At 41.8% G+C, this 17,263-nt stretch overlaps 1 protein-coding gene across 2 annotated transcripts; it reads left to right on the top strand.

Annotated features, from left to right (window-relative positions):
* Positions 1-933: 933 nt before the first annotated feature.
* LOC128843538 (olfactomedin-4-like) lies at positions 934-17,017 on the top strand. Of its 2 annotated transcripts, none has more exons than XM_054040448.1 (4): positions 934-1,085; positions 12,571-12,783; positions 13,598-13,751; positions 15,095-17,017. In XM_054040448.1, exons 2-4 carry the CDS (start codon positions 12,598-12,600, stop codon positions 15,895-15,897), a joined length of 1,143 nt encoding a protein of 380 aa, XP_053896423.1. In that variant the 5' UTR covers positions 934-1,085; positions 12,571-12,597; the 3' UTR covers positions 15,898-17,017. The 2 variants fall into 2 exon arrangements, with proteins under 2 accessions (XP_053896423.1, XP_053896414.1); XM_054040439.1 differs by having other exon boundaries at positions 1,003-1,085; positions 15,099-15,218.
* The last annotated feature ends 246 nt before the right edge of the window (positions 17,018-17,263 follow it).

Below are 17,263 nucleotides of genomic sequence, written 5' to 3' on the forward strand. Positions count from 1 at the left end.
CAGCTTTGTGGCACTCTGTTGTAATGCCGAACCAAGTTAGGTGTCAATTCCCTTTTCAAAAGGATTTAGGCTTATAGGAACTCAAATATAGGGGTTGTGTTTTTCTAATAAAAAGCATGGTGTGGAACAAAAGCCTGTTTCTCTCACTTCATTAGAAGTGAACAAATTTAGTCATGGTACTAAACTACTCATAAAACCAATATTCAACGGCCAATATTTTATTATGTTTTAACACTAGCTGCCCCAAGTAAAAAACTTTGTTTATACCCCTGTGCGCTGATGGAGAGAGCAGTGATGCATGGCCATGACTCCACTCAGTACCCTGCAGTAGAAGACATACCAGCTACTGCAGGTTGGGGGAGTTTTTAAGTCTTCAGCTCTCCTGTTTGCCAGGGCTGGCTGAAAAATATCAAATGAAACGTTCCCAGTGAGGAAAACAGGGTTTAGTCAAAATCAAAATTTTCCATGAAAATTGGTCTAATTTCTGTGGCTTCTTCCATCAGTGAAGTACAAACAAAACTTTGTAAGGTGCTTTGAAATTAATGGACTAAAATCACTAACTGGCCCTGTTGTAGAGACCATTAAAAGCAATGACTCCCTATAAGATTTAATATTTCCTGCTCTGCCATTTACTGACTCGCTGTCTGATCTTAGAAAAATCACTTCACTTTCACGTACCTCCATTTTTCCAGTGTTAAAATGGTTATAGTATTTAACTACCTCTATAGGGGTATGGTGACGTTTAATGAATTGATGTAGGAAAATACCTTGAGTTCATTGGAAGAAATTATTACAACTTAATACATGCTTTCAGGGTCAATATTATTATCACAGCTTAACTTTTCCCCTGCTTGGGGACTGTCAGTCCTTTGCTGTTGATTCCTAGTAGCATGTTGACAATTTATTTGCTTTCTGAAACTTGTTCTTACAGCCATTTTGCCAATGTGACCGGCTCTTTGAATGACAATGGAGTGTGCCAATGCTCAGTGTACCTGCCAGATACTGTGTTTCCTGTGCAGAAGGTCGAGATTCTGGAAATCACAGCCCAAGTGCTTTCTGAGAAATTTGAAAGAGAACTTACTAAAGTAAGGATTTTTGGTTTTTCTTTTTTAAAAGCTGACCAGTCCTATTTTTAGTGAATGTGAAACAGTCCAGCAGTCAGAACTTCGCAGGGCCTGTCATCGAGCAACTGCAGTGAGGGGCATGTAAAAATCACAAGGAAAAGGGTGATTAAACATAAAATGTTCACTATTCTAGCATGCAAGCAGGGCCTTATATGAGTTTCGAGTATCCTCAGGCCTCATTCCTGGGCCGATAGGCACATGGTGTTCTTTGAGGGATGGAGGAAGCTCTTTGCTTCTCTTTATGAACCATGGAACAGTCTTGTTGGCCTGTAATTGCTATATACAGTTAGAGAGGAAGCCATGATTCCTGCTCCCTCCTGTGGTACTTTTATGTAACCAGCATATGGGAGGGAATGAGGGAAAAGAGCAAATGTCAGCTCAGCCCAGGCTGAAGCATGGGAAAAATCCACCACCTGACCCCCTCCATTCCCTTAACAGTTGAAAAAAATCAATTTTCTCTGTCAACATTTGATGCTCTAGCAATGACTACTGGATTATGCATTTTAGTTAAAGACCAACTCTTTACCCTTACACTACTTTCCTTCCTTGTTACAAGGATTCAGATCTATTCTCTTCTCTCCCCCCTCCCTCCCACCACCAAGAAAAAACAAAACCAGGGGACTACTGTGGTTTCTCAAGAGAAGGAGAACCTGCATTTGATTTTTGCTGGTAGATGAATATTCAGGGTTTAAATTAGGTGTCCAGGAGAAAATGTTGGAGTTCTCCAGGAGCCAGAAATCTTAAGAAATGAAGTGTCCTTGAATTCATCAGTAGAAAAGGCACATCAGTAAATTATAAATTCTAACCATGAATATTCATAACTCTCTTATCTGTTCTTGATTATACTAGAAGTGCTGCATTAAAAACACAAAATGGGGAGGGTGGAGAATCCTATAGAAAGTCTTTTCAGTTAAAATAATTAGCTTTGAAATAACTAGAGCTAATGATGACACATATTCAGTTTTCAGTAAAGATATGAAGGGCAACTTGACAAATCTCAGTGCCTCTCAGCACAGTGCCTGATCACTTTAGGACAGTGGTTCTCAAACTATTGTACTGGTGACCCCTTTCACATAGCAAGCCTCTGAGTGCAAACCCCCTCCCCCCCTAAGTTAAAAACAGTTGTTTATATGTTTAACACCATTATAAATGCTGGAGGCAAAGCAGAGTTTGGGGTGGAGGCTGACAGCTTGTGATGCCCTATGTTATAACCTCATGACCCCCTCAGGGGTACCAACCCCCAGTTTGAGAACCCCTGCTTTAGGAGGAATGTGGAACTTGACATTAATGATCCATGAAAACACTAGGTATTTAAGGGCCCCAAAGTGCTCCATTGTGGTCAGTAGCAAAATTTCAATTGCTTTCAAAAGGACAGGATCAGGTCTAGAATTCCCATCCTGAAACTTGGACTAATTCTGCCAGGCCCTCCCTAATCAGAGGGGACTGAAATAAAACCCAACTGAAGCCAATCTCCTATTGAAGAGAAACTCTGCAATGGGTGTCTTGCTTGAGTAAAGACTGAATACAGATGGCAGGAGCTGGCTGTCTTCTTGCAACCCTGTAGCAGTTCTCTTTAAAAAAAAAAAAAAAAAAAAGCTGGACTCTAGTGACCAGCTCCTCAGCTGATGTTATTTTCTTGCAGTCGGTGGAGTTGTGCCAGTGTATACCAGTTCAGGAGCAGGCCCTCACTTTTCAACTCCAGTGGCAGATACCAAAAAAAAATCTTGACGTAATGTGAGTTTCACTGCACTTACGTTGAGTCTGATCAGCCAGTGTTATAAAGCATCATGAGATATAGTGTGACAGATCCCCAGCATGATCCCAGGCAAAGAGACATCAGGTCAGAAATGAAAACAAACTGTTTAACTATGAGGGTGTTAAAATTTTGTAGTTAATTGTTTGTCTATAGAAAGAAAATGCCGGCATTGACCTACTCATCTGAGTTGAAGTAAATGTAACTGTATGGACAGGGCAGAAGATGCTTGAATCTATGTGCATCTTTGTACTTGTTTCATGTAAACATATTTCTTAGGTATCCGAGGGGTAGCCATGTTAGTCTGGATCTGTAAAAAGCAACAGAGAGTCCTGTGGCACCTTTAAGACTAACAGATGTATTGGAGCATAAGCTTTCGTGGGTGAATACCCACTTCGTCAGCATTCACCCATGAAAGCTTATGCTCCAATACATCTGTTAGTCTTAAAGGTGCCACAGGACTCTCTGTTGCATATTTCTCAGGCTGTCTTTGACATGATTTTCTCACCCTCAGTGCATAACCCAATGTACCACTTGTTTCCTGAAAATGCTTATGGACACAATGAAACAATAAAACCAAAAGATCTTCCAACTCATCCTAGCGATAGAGGCGTCTGAACTAAACCTCTGGGTTCCAAACATCCTGATACTTTGGGGATGTTCAGATCCAGATCCAATTTTGCAGCCCAGACTTACCTTTATACATTCTGGAGTAGAAGAGTCTACTGAACTACTGTAAAATTTGAAACAACTAGGCTAATCATAAACACTTGAATTTTGGTTTTGAGTCTGAGAACCACTTTACAAAGAGGGTTGGAATAACAGATCCTCCCTAATTTAAATGGATGTGGCTTCATGGAAGTTAGTTTCCACCTTGCCCATTTACACCAGCTGAGGATCTGACCCAAATGCCATAACTGCATTTCACCATCCCCTTGTGGTTGGGTTCAATCTTACTGTACATGCTTAGTGAAAACTCCATTTGACACTAATGGGAGACTTTCCTAAGTAAGAACTGCAGGATCCAGCCCTTTAAGAGGTGCTAGACATGTATTATAAGTCCGATATACAATGTGATTTAATCTCTAAGCTTTTGCCTGATTGTAGGCTGCCAATTCAAAAAGAAGGGGGGAGGGGCTCTTATAAAATCAGCAGGAAGTGAATTTCAGACAGATATTCTGATATTCCAAATCAGTAAAAACTGTAAGATGAAAACATTGGAGTAACTTTTTCATCTGTAATTTGAAACTTTACCAGCATAAAATTAACCTGTTCGACTAATGCAGGAATCAGCTCTTCCCAACAGTGGAGAGAAGTATGACTTTGTGCACCTCATTAGAAGGGAAGAATAGCAACTTAACACGAGGGGAGAATGTGCCTTTCAGTGATTTGACCACAATGCCCAGAACATGCTCATGTAATAAAAACAGGAAGAGCGCATGGTCAACTTGTGGAACTCCTTGCCTGAGGAGGTTGTGAAGGCTAGGACTATAACCGTGTTTAAAAGAGAACCTCCATGAATTCATCCAGTTAAGTCCATTAATGGCTATTAGCCAGGATGGGTAAGGAATGGTGTCCCTAGCCTCTGTTTGTCAGAGGGTGGAGCTGGATTGCAGGAGAGAGATTACTTGATCATTGTCTGTTAGGTTCACTCCCTCTGGGGTACCTGGCATTGGCCACTGTTGGCAGAAAGAATACTGGGCTAGGTGGACCTTTGGTCTGACCCAGTATGGCTGTTCTTATGTAAACATACCTTCCCAACAGATGAAAACTATATTCAAGGCAGATTATTCTGTTGGAAATATTCCTCTTGATCTCGGGCTGGGTTATATGATATGCGGGTGGCATGCTCACCATGTGATCATGGAGGGCAGACTTGCCTGTGGCCAATGCACTTGCATATGTGACTTCAGAATTGCTTGCTCATGTCACTTCTATCCCCCTTTCCCTTCCTCTTCATCCTCTTTCATTCTATGCCTGCCTTCTGCTTCCTCATTCCTTCACTCCCATCCTCCAGCTGCATGCTGGAGGAGTGTCTGCTTGCATGCCAAGAAACCTGTGTTGATAAATACCAGTTTCAGGTAATTGACAGAATAAATGAACATTACAGGTTTTCTCCCTGCCCTTTCCAGGTCCTTAGTGTGACAATGCTTGCAAAGCAGGAAAAACTAGATAGGAATTATTGTTATGCATGCCTAAAATGGCTGAATTTTATATTTCTTTAAGGGTGACATTCATGCCTCTGCAGAGGTCCAGCACAAAGCTTATGCACTGCTCAAACCCCACTGCAAAGCTGTGTGATGCACAGTGAATATTGATCTATACCCCAAAATATAGTTCATGTACTAGATTTCTGAGATGGGGTGTTGGCCTGTTAGACGGGAGCAGATCATTTAGATACAGGCACAAGCTATTAAGGCAAAATGGGTCTAACTGCCAAGCAATAGAGCATCCATTTTGGGGGGGAGGAGGGGCATTCTCCTAGGTGGCCTGGCTGGCCAACTGGGGAAAAACAGCCTGAGGCAGGAGGAGGACTGGGCCTTGTAGCACACTCCAAATAGGGCTTATGTAGTGCCTCTGCTTTGTGCTGGCCCTCTGCGTTTTGCCCAAAATGAAATAAAAAAACAAATCAAGACATCTGAGAGAACCAAAACTCCTGGGCTCAGGCCTGAAGCTCTCATGAGAGTATCCCTTACTTATGCAGGTAATCCACTGATTTCAATGGATTGCAGATTTGGCATATCTTTGACAACTATTCTTTTAAAGCATTTGTTTAAGTATGCTAATATTATTAGCTGTGGGATAGATAATTGCACACATCAATACTTTTTCCATATGCAGGGCCGGCTCCAGGCACCAGCTTGGCAAGCAGGTGCTTGGGGCGGCCACTCCAGAGAGGGGCGGCAGGTCCAGCTATTCGGCGGCAATTCGGCGGACAGTCCCTCTCTCCCGCTCCAAGCGAAGAACCTTCTGCCGAATTGCCGCCGCAGATCGCGATCGCGGCTTTTTTTTTTTTGGCTGCTTGGGGCGGCCAAAACCCTGGAGCCGGCTCTGTCCATATGGTTGCCAACTTTGTGCTCAGCAGTTTGCAAATGCATTTTTGTGCATGTGGTGGGTTCATGTGCAAATTTTACATGCACAGTTTAGATACCAACTTTTAAACATCTTCACAGAGAAGTTTACTGGGGAAATCTCCCAGCGGATTTCTGTGATTAGCCAGGCACTCAGAATCCATCTAAATCCTCTCTTTCAACAAGATGGATCTTGCTCTATGGCCTGGTCCATGTTGGGGTGGAAGTAGGGGATTTAGATATACCTATGGTCAATGTCCAAACAGTTTTCTGCATATATGGATATAAATTTAAACACACTGAGTTTTGATTGCCAAATACAATACATTTAATTGTTCCTAAATTTGAATTTACACAGGACTAAGATTATGAGGTCCAGATCCTCACTTGGTGTAGATCCATTGGCATCTATGGACCCATGCCAATTTACACCAGCTCAGGGTCCATGGATGTTTGTATTGGAAGATCAGATTGGTTTATACTGGATAATCTCTGGAGATAACATAATTAGCACAAACAATCCAAAATGTAATTTCTCTGCAGGATCCTCTCTCAAATCATGTATTACACTCATTAAGGAAGTTAAGGTCCAAAACAAGCAATAGGATTGCATTTTTTTATTTTTTTTTTTGGTGTGCTGCATCCATGTCAGTGATGTGAAATACATGTCACACATCTGCTTTTTGGGTGTGAAATTGGCATTTCCAATTTGGTATGACCTAGCCTGGATATCACAAAACAGCAGCAAAGAATCTGCAGGTGACTCTTCACTTTACTGACATACATGCCACATTGCTCACAGCTTGGAAAAACAATTGCTACTGTGTAGTGTTCTCTCCTTTTCATAAAAGAAGCTAATGGAAAACTATCCTCTTTTATGCTTACCACAAAAGTCATCTAATTTATAAGATCATGCCAAATGAATACTAATAGTCAGTGCAAAAAAAAAAAAAACACACCACATTAAATCAGTGTTCTGACTCTTACTGCAATATGATGGTCCTAAGTCACTTTGGATAAATTCTGCCCTAAGGTATGTGCACACTGAAAGGCACATGGTATGTATCTGAGGGCCAAAGTTGGCTCATATTTTCTGTGTGCATATGGAGGGAAAACAGAGGAATAAAGACAATGGACTTCAAGACTTCAGCAAAGAAAATTGATAGGTAAGATCTTGTGGAAATTCTAAAGGGGAAAAAAAAGTTCAAGAGAATTGTCAGTTTTTAAAGGAGACATTATTAAAGGCACAAGAGCAAATGATCCCAGTGCATAGGAAAGATAGAAGTATGGTGAGAGACAACCTTGGCTTAAGCAGGAGATCTTCAAAGACCTGAAACTCAGTGATACAAAAGTAGAAACTAGGTCAAATTACAGAAGATGAATATTAAAAAAAAATAAAGAAGCATTAAGGGACAAAATTAGAAAGACCAAGGCAAACAACAAGATTAATCTAGCTAGGGACACAATGTGCAACAAGAAAACATTTTACAAATATCTGAGAAGCAAGAGGAAGACCAAGGACAAGAGAAGCCCATTATTCTATAGAAGGGAAAGACAATAGCTGAATACACAGCAATGTCTGAAGTGTTAATTGCCTTTTTGTTGATATTTTCACCAAAAAGTTAGCATGACTAACATAGTGAACATCTATGTAAATGGGGAAGGACCTTAGGCTACAATAAGAAAAGAACATGTTAAGAATTACTTGGACAACTTAGATATCTTCAGACTGGCAGGGCTTGATGAAATACATCCTAGAATACTGTGACAGTCCTATACAGGTTGGGTGCAGGAATCTGGTTGAAGGAAAACTGGAAACTGGACCCTGGATGAATAGTTTTGTTCCCTGAGTGACCAGGGCAGGGGCTGCCCCAGAGCAGTCAGGAAGGTAGTAGGAGCAATTAAGTCAGGCAGACTCCATAAGACACCTGGAACCAATTATGATGGGTTGGATCACAGAAACCCCCTTGGGGCTGCCAACTGATGCGCCCAGACTACTACTGCCCCTGCTTTCCCTGCCAGCTTGGGACTCCAGAGCCCTGCCTGGCTGTGCCAGACATGTATGCAGGCCACAAACACAGACCCAGGTTTGAACCACGTCCCATAAACTACAAGCTTAATTGAAAGTAGCTTAAGAACTGTTCCTGTCTTTAACACTCAGATGCTCAACTCTCAATGGGGTCGAAACCCCAAATAAATCCATTTTACCCTGTATAAAGCTTATACAGGGTAAACTCATAAATTGTTCACCTTCTATAACACTGATAGCGAGATATACCCAGCTGTTTGCCCCCTGGTATTAATACATACTCTGGATTAATTAATAAGTAAAAAGTGATTTTATTAAATACAGAAAGTAGGATTTAAGTGGTTCCAAGTAATAGCAGACAGAACAAAGTGAATTACCAAGCAAAATAAAACAAAACACCTAAGTCTATGCCTAATACAGAAAGAAAACTGAATACAGATAAAACCTCAGCCTCTGAGGTGTTCCACTAAGCTTCCTTTTACAGACTAGTCTCCTTCTAGTCTGGGTCTAGCAGTTACTCACACCCCCTGTAGTTACTGTCCTTTGTTCCAGTTTCTTTCGGGTATCCTTTGGGGTGGAGAGGCTATCTCTTGAGCCAGCTGAAGACAAAATGGAGGAGTTTCCTAGGGGCTTAAATAGACTTTCTCTTGTGGGTGGAGACCCCCTTCTCTCTCCTATGTAAAGTCCAGCTCCAAGATGGAGTTTTGGAGTCACATGGGCAAGTCACATGTCCATGCATGACTCAGTTTTCACATGCAGCAGCCATTGCCCACATGCTATCTTGAATGTCTCCAGGAAGATTTATGTGGATTGGAGCCTTCCAAGATCCATTGTTCATTAAGTGTTTCTTGCTTGGGCACTTACTTTGCACATTCCTTTCTCAAGAAGCTGACAAAATGCTTTACTAAGGCTACTTAAAAATCAAGCAAGAACACAGCCACTATTCATAACTTTGAGTACAAAAATGATACATACATACAAATAGGATGAATAGATACAGTAGATCATAACCTTTACAGAGATATGTTACATGGCATATGTAGCATAAAACATATTCCAGTTATGTCATATTTCCCTAAAGCCTTATGGGGTGCACCACCACACCAATTCAGAACAGATTAGAAGCAATCAAGGAAAACAGGCTAATCAGATCACCTGAAGCCCATTTAGAACTGGCTGTGACTAGTTTAAAAGGAAGTTCCTTCAGAGTGGCCAGATGGGAGTAAGTAGGTGTGTTGTGGAAAGACTGGGTGAAAGGAGGCATGCAGTAAAAGAGCCAGAGGACAAGCATGGTCCAGTATCTAGGAGAGTCTGTTTGAGGAAGTAGCCCTGGTAGTATAGGAAACCTACCTGTTGCTGGTGCCATTAGGGTCCTTAGGCTGGAACCTGGAGAAGAGGATGGGCCCGGTGTCCCCACAACCCTCCCCACAACTCTACAAAAATGCTCCCTGAATATGAAGACAGGGACTAAAGAGGGTTCTTACACCAAACCTGTTGACTGGCTGATGGTGAAGGTGACTCAGTAAGCTGTAACCCTTGCCTCTAGGAGGGGAGAGAGGCTACACTGAGGGTCACAGCAAACCTCTGAGGCAAGCCCTAACCACCTAGAAACACAGGACCCCCTCCCCCGCCAAGGCAAAGCTGGAGCTCTGCCACAATACTTAATGAACTGGCTGAAGATATTGCTGAGCCATTCGCATTATCTTTCAGAATTCATGGCAGATGGGAGAAATCCCAGTGGCCTGGAAAAGGGAAAATATTGTACCTATCTATAAAAAGGGGAATAAGGACAACTCTGGCAATTATAGACCAGTCAGCTTAACGTTGGTAGCTGGAAAGCTAATGAAGCAAATAATCAAACAATCAATTTGTAAGCATCTAGAATAAAGTAACGAGATAAGTAACAGTCAACATGGATTTGTCAAGACAAAGGATGTCAAACCAACCCAATATCCTTTTTTGACAAGGTAATAACCCTTGTGGATAGGGGAGACACAGTAGATGTGATATATCTTGATTTTAGTAAGGCTTTTGTAGCTGTCTCACATGACCTTCTCATAAGCAAACTAGAGAAATAGAGCCTAGATGAACTTAGCATACAGTGGGTGCAAACTGGTTGAAAATGTTTATTCATAGACTGGTTATCAATAGTTCCTAATTGAGCTGGAAGGGCATATTGAATGGGGTCCTGCAGGGATCTGTCCTGGTCTGGTTTTATTCAATATCTTCATAAATGATTTGGATAATGGCATACAACATTTGTTGACAATATCAAGCTGGGAGGGGTTGCAAGTGCTTTGGAGGACAGGATTAGAATTCGAAATAATCTTGACAAACTGGAGAAATGGTCTGAAATAAATAGGATGAAATTCAATAAAGACATATGCAAAGTACTACAGTTAGGAAGGAATAATTAATTGCGAAAATGCAAAATGGATGACTGCCTAGGAACATGTACTGCAGAAAAGGATCTAGGGGTTCTGTGGCATCACAAATGAAATATGAGTGACTAATGTAATATGTTGCAAAAAACCTGAACATCATGCTGGGATGTATTAGGATGCTGAGATTAACCTTTTTTGGGGCTGGCACCAAACGTATTTGTGGGCCCCCATGGGGGCAATAGAGCATGGAGTGGGGAGGTTGGTCCCCAGAGTGAGGCGCCAGCTGGGCCAATGGGGCATTGCATGGTGGGGGTGGCGCTGCTCTGCCCAGTCCAGTTCAAGGGCACTTTTCACAAACCGGCAGTTGCCAGATGCACACTGGCCCACCCAGCCCTGTGCTGCCAGAGTGCCCCTTCCCTTTGGGGGCGGGCCTGGGCTGTGCCCCACAGCCCCCTGCCCAACACCACCCCACTTCCTAGGCCTAGCGTCCCCCTGGGCCTGCTATGCCCAGCACCCCCCACAACCTCACCACAAATGCACAGTGCCCTGCACACCACCACCCTGCCCAGTGCCTCCCAACTCCCACCACAACTGCCCACCCCTCCCACCCACAGCCCCCCACTACTGCCCAGCACTCCCACTCCCTAGCGCCCCAACTCACACAGATCTCCCCCACCCACCACTGCCCAGTACCTTTCCCCACAGCCCCACTACCACAGCTACACAGTGCCCTCGTTCACCGGCCATACTGGGAGGTGACTTTGTCGGCTGGGCTGAGCTGACAGCATAGATGAGGCTGGTTCCAGACCCAGGGTGGGGAATTACGCCAGCACCTTTGGAGCGGCACACTCAGCCAGGTGAGGGCCTGCCCCTGCCCCGGCCTGGCTCCCTCAGGACCCTCTTGCCTGGAGGGGCCCAGCCAAGCCCCCCCCACTAGCCCCTCATCCCAAACTGACCAAGACTGGTCAGAGCCAGAGCTGCTCTGGGGTCTGGCCAAGGGGTGGAGAGGAGCAGTGCTTCTATATCCTGGGACATTTCCCCAAATCTGGGCAATTTTGAGTAAAATGTTTCACGTTGGGAAACTGCAGGGCACATGCTGTTAAAAATTCCCAGATTTGGGGAAATTTCCCAGGATATAGAAGCACTGGCTAGCACCCAAAATTTCCCAAACTGGTAAAAAATTCCCAGAGTCTGGGAATTTTTCACCAGATTTGGGAAATTTTTAGCGCTATGTTGGGAAAAGTTGGCATCATGATATAGAAGCACTGCTATTTAGATAGGTTGTTTCTGTGTACGATATTGTCTATTTACATACGTAAACTAAAATGATGTAAACATGATGAAAAAATGCTAATGAATCGGCCGTTAGTATATTGTGTTGAAGCAGGCCGCAGGCCTTATGAAATGTTCTGATGGGCTGTGTATGGTCCACAGGCCATAGGTTGTGCACCCCGATCTACACTGACCAGCAGTTTGGACCACGGGGGTGTGAATAGCAAATGCGCACCAAGATGCTGCATTGTAACTCACTTGTGTGAATGCTGCAGAAGCAACCCATAAGGTTCCTAGTTTGCCTTCATGTAATCCTCTTCAAACAGGACTACGTTAATGTGAAGAAGGAACCTCCTAGTTCAAGTCCCTGGCATCCACACGGGGGAGTTACAGAGCAGCACTTTAGTGCACCCTGCAGTCCGAACTGCAGGGCAGTATACATGTAGCCAAAGATTCCAGCTAGGAAGTGCTGGCAGTAGCCTGCTAAGGCAAGGGAGACCCCAAGAGAACAGGGGAAAGACAGCAAAAGCTCTCCATGCAGGGAGGCTTGGGAGCAGGAAGAGAAACGTTTGCTTGTTGGACTTTAATTTGGGACTCTGTTTTATTTGTAGATTGTATTTTGTGAATAAACCCTGGCCCCAAGGAGGGGTATTTTGAGCTCAGAAAAAGTGTGTGGAGTCTGCATAAGGGGCCCTTGTGGGGGAAACAGAGGCTGATGTTGCAGGATGACTTCTGTCCATGAGGGGTTGCTCACAATGTGGTTGCCTTTGTTAGAGTGTGGAATAAAAAAGTGAAGATTATGAATGAAATTCTGCCCTGATTAATTCACATGCAGTCCCAGTGGGATTGCACAGATGTAAAGAAGATGTCAAACATGCCTGTTACATTTGCTAAACTGAACTTGAAAATTTGCTTGTTTTTTTTTTTTTTTTTTTAGGTTAGCCAATATACCAAAGCAATTGAAATGTATGAACAGAAAATCCGAAACCTAACCATCAAAGTGGAACATATGGAGTCGACCAGTGTTTCTTACACTGAGTTGGACTTTCAGTTGCTGAAACTGGAAATCAATGAAATGGAGAGACTGGTCACTCAGTTGAAATCCATACTTGTTGGAAGCAATGTGATTGTTAAACAACTATACATGGAGGTAGAGTAAGTGGGTTATTCTGCCATTCAGTTCTCTGTTACAGCAGTGAAATTTGGAATGTCTCCACTGACAATAGTAGAGTTGCTCTGGATTTAAATCAATGTACATTAAAGCAAATCTTGGCCTTAAGCATGTTAGCATGTTTCTTCATATGTGGCAAAAAATGGCAATTTTTATCATTTGTGTGACTGAAAGCTAAAGTTCTTGGATGCTGCTATATTAAGTAAATATACTGTGTACATTATTATAATAAATATTAATTTATGGGCACCCATGCCTGAAAGCTTCTGTGCTCCAACAAATATAATTAAAAACGTAACTTATTAGGGTAGTGACCAATCAATATAAAATCAAGAACCCTTTCCCAATATTCAATGAATCAGCTTTTCAAATTTGTTATCACTCACTCAACTGAGTGAATAATTGCTTTTGATGATAAGTAAAATATCATTAGTTTCTTCACTGTCTTCAACATTAAATGAGTAGATTATTTATCTGGGCAGGTAAACTTCCAAGACACGTCTGCAAGGCTGAAATTATTTACCGGTAACAGTTAATAACCAAGTAAGCCTTATTGGACATTTTGGGGTGATCTTTAGCATTATGGTATATGATTGAGTGCTAAAATCACAAACATTTTCTTGTAGTTACACACATTAGCTTGAGACTGGATGTTCATGCTAAAACTTGTTCTTTGGGAACATTTCCTAAAACTTGTTCTGCAGCACCTTTTTTGAAATGATAAATCCAGTCTAAAATGTTTGAAATAAAGTTTACTGTAATTTAAAGTCATGCTGAATTTTTATTTCTCTAGATCAAGAATCTGACTCTCATGGTAAATGATCTGGAATCATCGGACAAAAACAATATCCTTGCAATCCATCAAGAAATTGTGGCTCTCCAGAATCGATTGAAGGAATGTGAAAAACATAGAAATCAAACCACAACACCCTCCTATTTCCCACCAGGTATAAATCATGTATAAATCACATGAGAAGGGATGGGAGAAGTAGGAACAAGACTGGGTTAAATGAAATGACAATAAATCTCAGGTCTTGGAAAATTTGCCAGATGTACTAACTTTCAGCAACAGGCTGATATGAAAGATGAGGGCAGGAAACAAACATTTTCACATACTCTTACTGTTTTTCAAGTGGAAAAAGTTGGAAAATAGTACCAAAGTATGAAAAGTAATGTTTTGCCCTTCATCCAAACTCTGAGTAGTACCTCAGTACCAGCATTACTATTTGAAACAAATCACAGATTTATAGAAGAAATTAATATCCATTTAATTTTGAAATAAGATTGCTGTGAGATAAGTTAAGTAATAGATTCAATATGTCGACAGTTAAGAACAAACCATAATGCCAGAGGTAGCGATACACAAAATGGCTCTAACCTCTGCTCTGGCCAACCAAGCCCAACAAATGGCTGGTGCTGACCAAGAAGGGGCATGACGCAGGTGGCTGAGGGAGTGGGGGGCAGCAATTCAACACAGTCTCTCTACCGCTTCCATCAGCAGGGCTCCACAGAAGCCCCAGGAAGAAATGCAATCTGTTTTCCACTCCCAGCAGTGAGGGCAGTAAGTGAATTCCAGTTCCCCACATGCTTTGGCACCGGGGTCAGGCTGGGGGAGAGAGGTGTGGGAAAAGAGATACAAGAGAAAAAAGGAGACAGTGGAGCTTAGGAAAGGTGGACAGACAAAAGCAAGAGAGAGATGGTGAGTTTCACTTCAAAACCGTATTTCATAGACTGCCACAAACTTTACAATTACAGTTAAATACACATTAGCATTGGATTCTGCAGACGTTACCAACAGTTAGACTGAAAGGCCACAAAGATATTGTCCTGCCTCTAGGCCAGTGCATCCCTCTATCTGGATGCTGATAAATCATCACTGCCCGGAATAAATTGGATCCCTCTATTTCTGAAGAAAAAATGTTTTGCATTTGCAAGCAGCAGTTTTCTCCAAGTGGCAGGTGTGTTCCAATCATTTCCCGTGGAGAGCATCTTCAGACAAGCCATAAGGATTCTCCCCACTCTTCACATTGCTCTGTATTTTGTGGACTGCTCAGAAGATGTTTCTGGCATTGGGCACCTGCTCATGCTGCCACTGAGGCCCAGATGAGTTTCCTGATTCTGCTCCACTGATGTTCTTCAACCCTCCATAAGAGGGACCAGCTTTAGGTGTGAGAGGATAGTTCTGTCTTTGTTTATTTATCTCTGTTCTCAATGCTTATAAAGCACACACACTAAATCCTCTCTCCTAATCATGCCCTTTAAAAACCCTGCATTTTCTCTTTGCTTACATGCAGCTGTGGTCATGGTGGGCTTGTGAATATCAGCCAGCCCTATGTTGTACAGCTGAACTGGAGAGGATTTTCCTTCAAATATGGTTTCTGGGGTAGGGATTCCTCTCTTTGGACTCTGCAGAAGGACCTATACTGGGTTGCACCTTTGAACCCAGATGGGAGACTCTTAGAATATTACAGACTTCATAATTCCTATGATGATTTGCTGCTATTAAAAAATGCTCGAGAGTTAAAAATTCAATATGGGGAAGGCAGTGGCACCGCAGTTTACAATAACTTCATGTATTACAATGTATATAATTCAAGAGATATGGGCAAGCTCGATTTAAACACAAACACATTGGCTGTGAGGAAAACTCTGCCGAATGCTGCTTATGGTAACCGTTTCTCTTATGCTGGTGTTGGGTGGCAAGATATGGACTTTGTTGTGGATGAAAGTGGATTGTGGGTAATTTATTCAACCGAGGACAACACAGGTTACATTATGATTAGCAAACTCAAGGAGACCACACTTGATGTGCTCCATACTTGGAATACAAGGCAGTACAAGCCATCCATTTCCAACGCTTTCATCATCTGTGGTGTTCTATATGCCACAAGACCTGTCAATACTAGGAAAGAGGAAATATTTTACACATACAACACAGACACTGAACAGGAAGGTAAAATTAGCATAATTATGGATAAAATGTTAGAAACAATTCAAAGTATCAACTATAACCCCTCAGACCGAGTCCTGTATGTTTACAATGATGGCTACCTTGTTAAATACAATCTTATTTTTCAACCTATGTTACACTGATATGAATAAACACAACAACTAGAGATCACAAAAAGTCTGATTTTTATATCCCTTTGGACAATGTGAATGTTAAATTAGGGCCTAATCCTACCAAAAGTAGCTCCTGGTCATAAGGTTTATTCCCATGAGCTGTACCATTGAAGGATAATAAGCTCTATGCCTGGTAACAATTGGGTGCAAGATTAGGTTCATAGCTTTTTAACTGGTGTTTAGCTACAATGGCAACAGGAGTACTAGAAATGTCTTTGCTATAAAAAATAGATTAAGTAGATGACCTAGTGATACACAGAACATGCATCATGATAGGGAGATTGCTCACACACTGGTGTGCAGTTGGAGGAATGTCTGTTTGGATAACACATGGAAACTAAACGGCTGTTTCATCATCATTGCTCAAAGTATGCAAGGCCATAAATATCATATTAAATATTGGCCTCAAATAATTACTAAAAGATTAAAATTAGAGGAGAATTAGAACTTGATCTTTAAAGAGCTGCCATTGGTTAAGCTGAAGCTGTGGAAACGGTTGCCTTGTCTCCTTCTTGCAACCCATCAATGTATTTTAGATGGCAGGGCTCCAATGCATTACTTTCCTAAAGTTGCACTTCATGAAAAAAACTTATTAACCATTTTTGGATGGTTGCATTTTCTTAGTACTGTGTCCTGGGGGCTTGATCCAAAGCCCAATGAAAGCAGTCCCTTGGTACATGGCACATGCTACAACAGAACATAAGCTATCCATCCTACATGCTCCACTTAGTCCTCTGAGTCCATTTAGTCTGCAATTACTGTGATCTCCATTAGAATCTTTCAAAAACACTCTGAAAACAAGGAGCCAAATTAATTGGCAGAATAATTCCATTGGCATCAATTACCTTACATCGGGGGTGAATCTAGCACATATCTATCAGTTACAGAATACTGAAGTTGAGACAAAATCATATGCTCTTTATTTTTAAAATGACACAAGATTTTTTTATCAATATCTGTACTGTAATCATGTCAGAAATAGTGAGATGAACAGTTATGTAAATGCAGTAAATGTTTGCTGGTTTTCTATTATTAATTCTGTCTTTATCTTTGTCTTCTTATAATCTGGATCAGTAGATGTGAATGATTAATTTTTGTTTAATAAACGGTTATAAAAATCCAAACCCTATAGTTGTTTGTCATTTCGCAACAGCTGGGAAACATTTGGGATGCAGCAAGAAGCCAGCTTCACCAAATGATATTGGAAACAGAAATCGTATTCCTTTGGGCTTAGTGTGTTTAAGTGCTCCTGGAACAACACAAAGGTGTGAGTCAATATGTCAGTAACTAGAGGAGGGACTTTATTTCCACCCATTGAAATATGTTCACCAGTTAG

Source organism: Malaclemys terrapin, chromosome 1 (assembly GCF_027887155.1).
Source record: "Malaclemys terrapin pileata isolate rMalTer1 chromosome 1, rMalTer1.hap1, whole genome shotgun sequence".
Taxonomy (NCBI): Eukaryota; Metazoa; Chordata; order Testudines; family Emydidae; genus Malaclemys; species Malaclemys terrapin.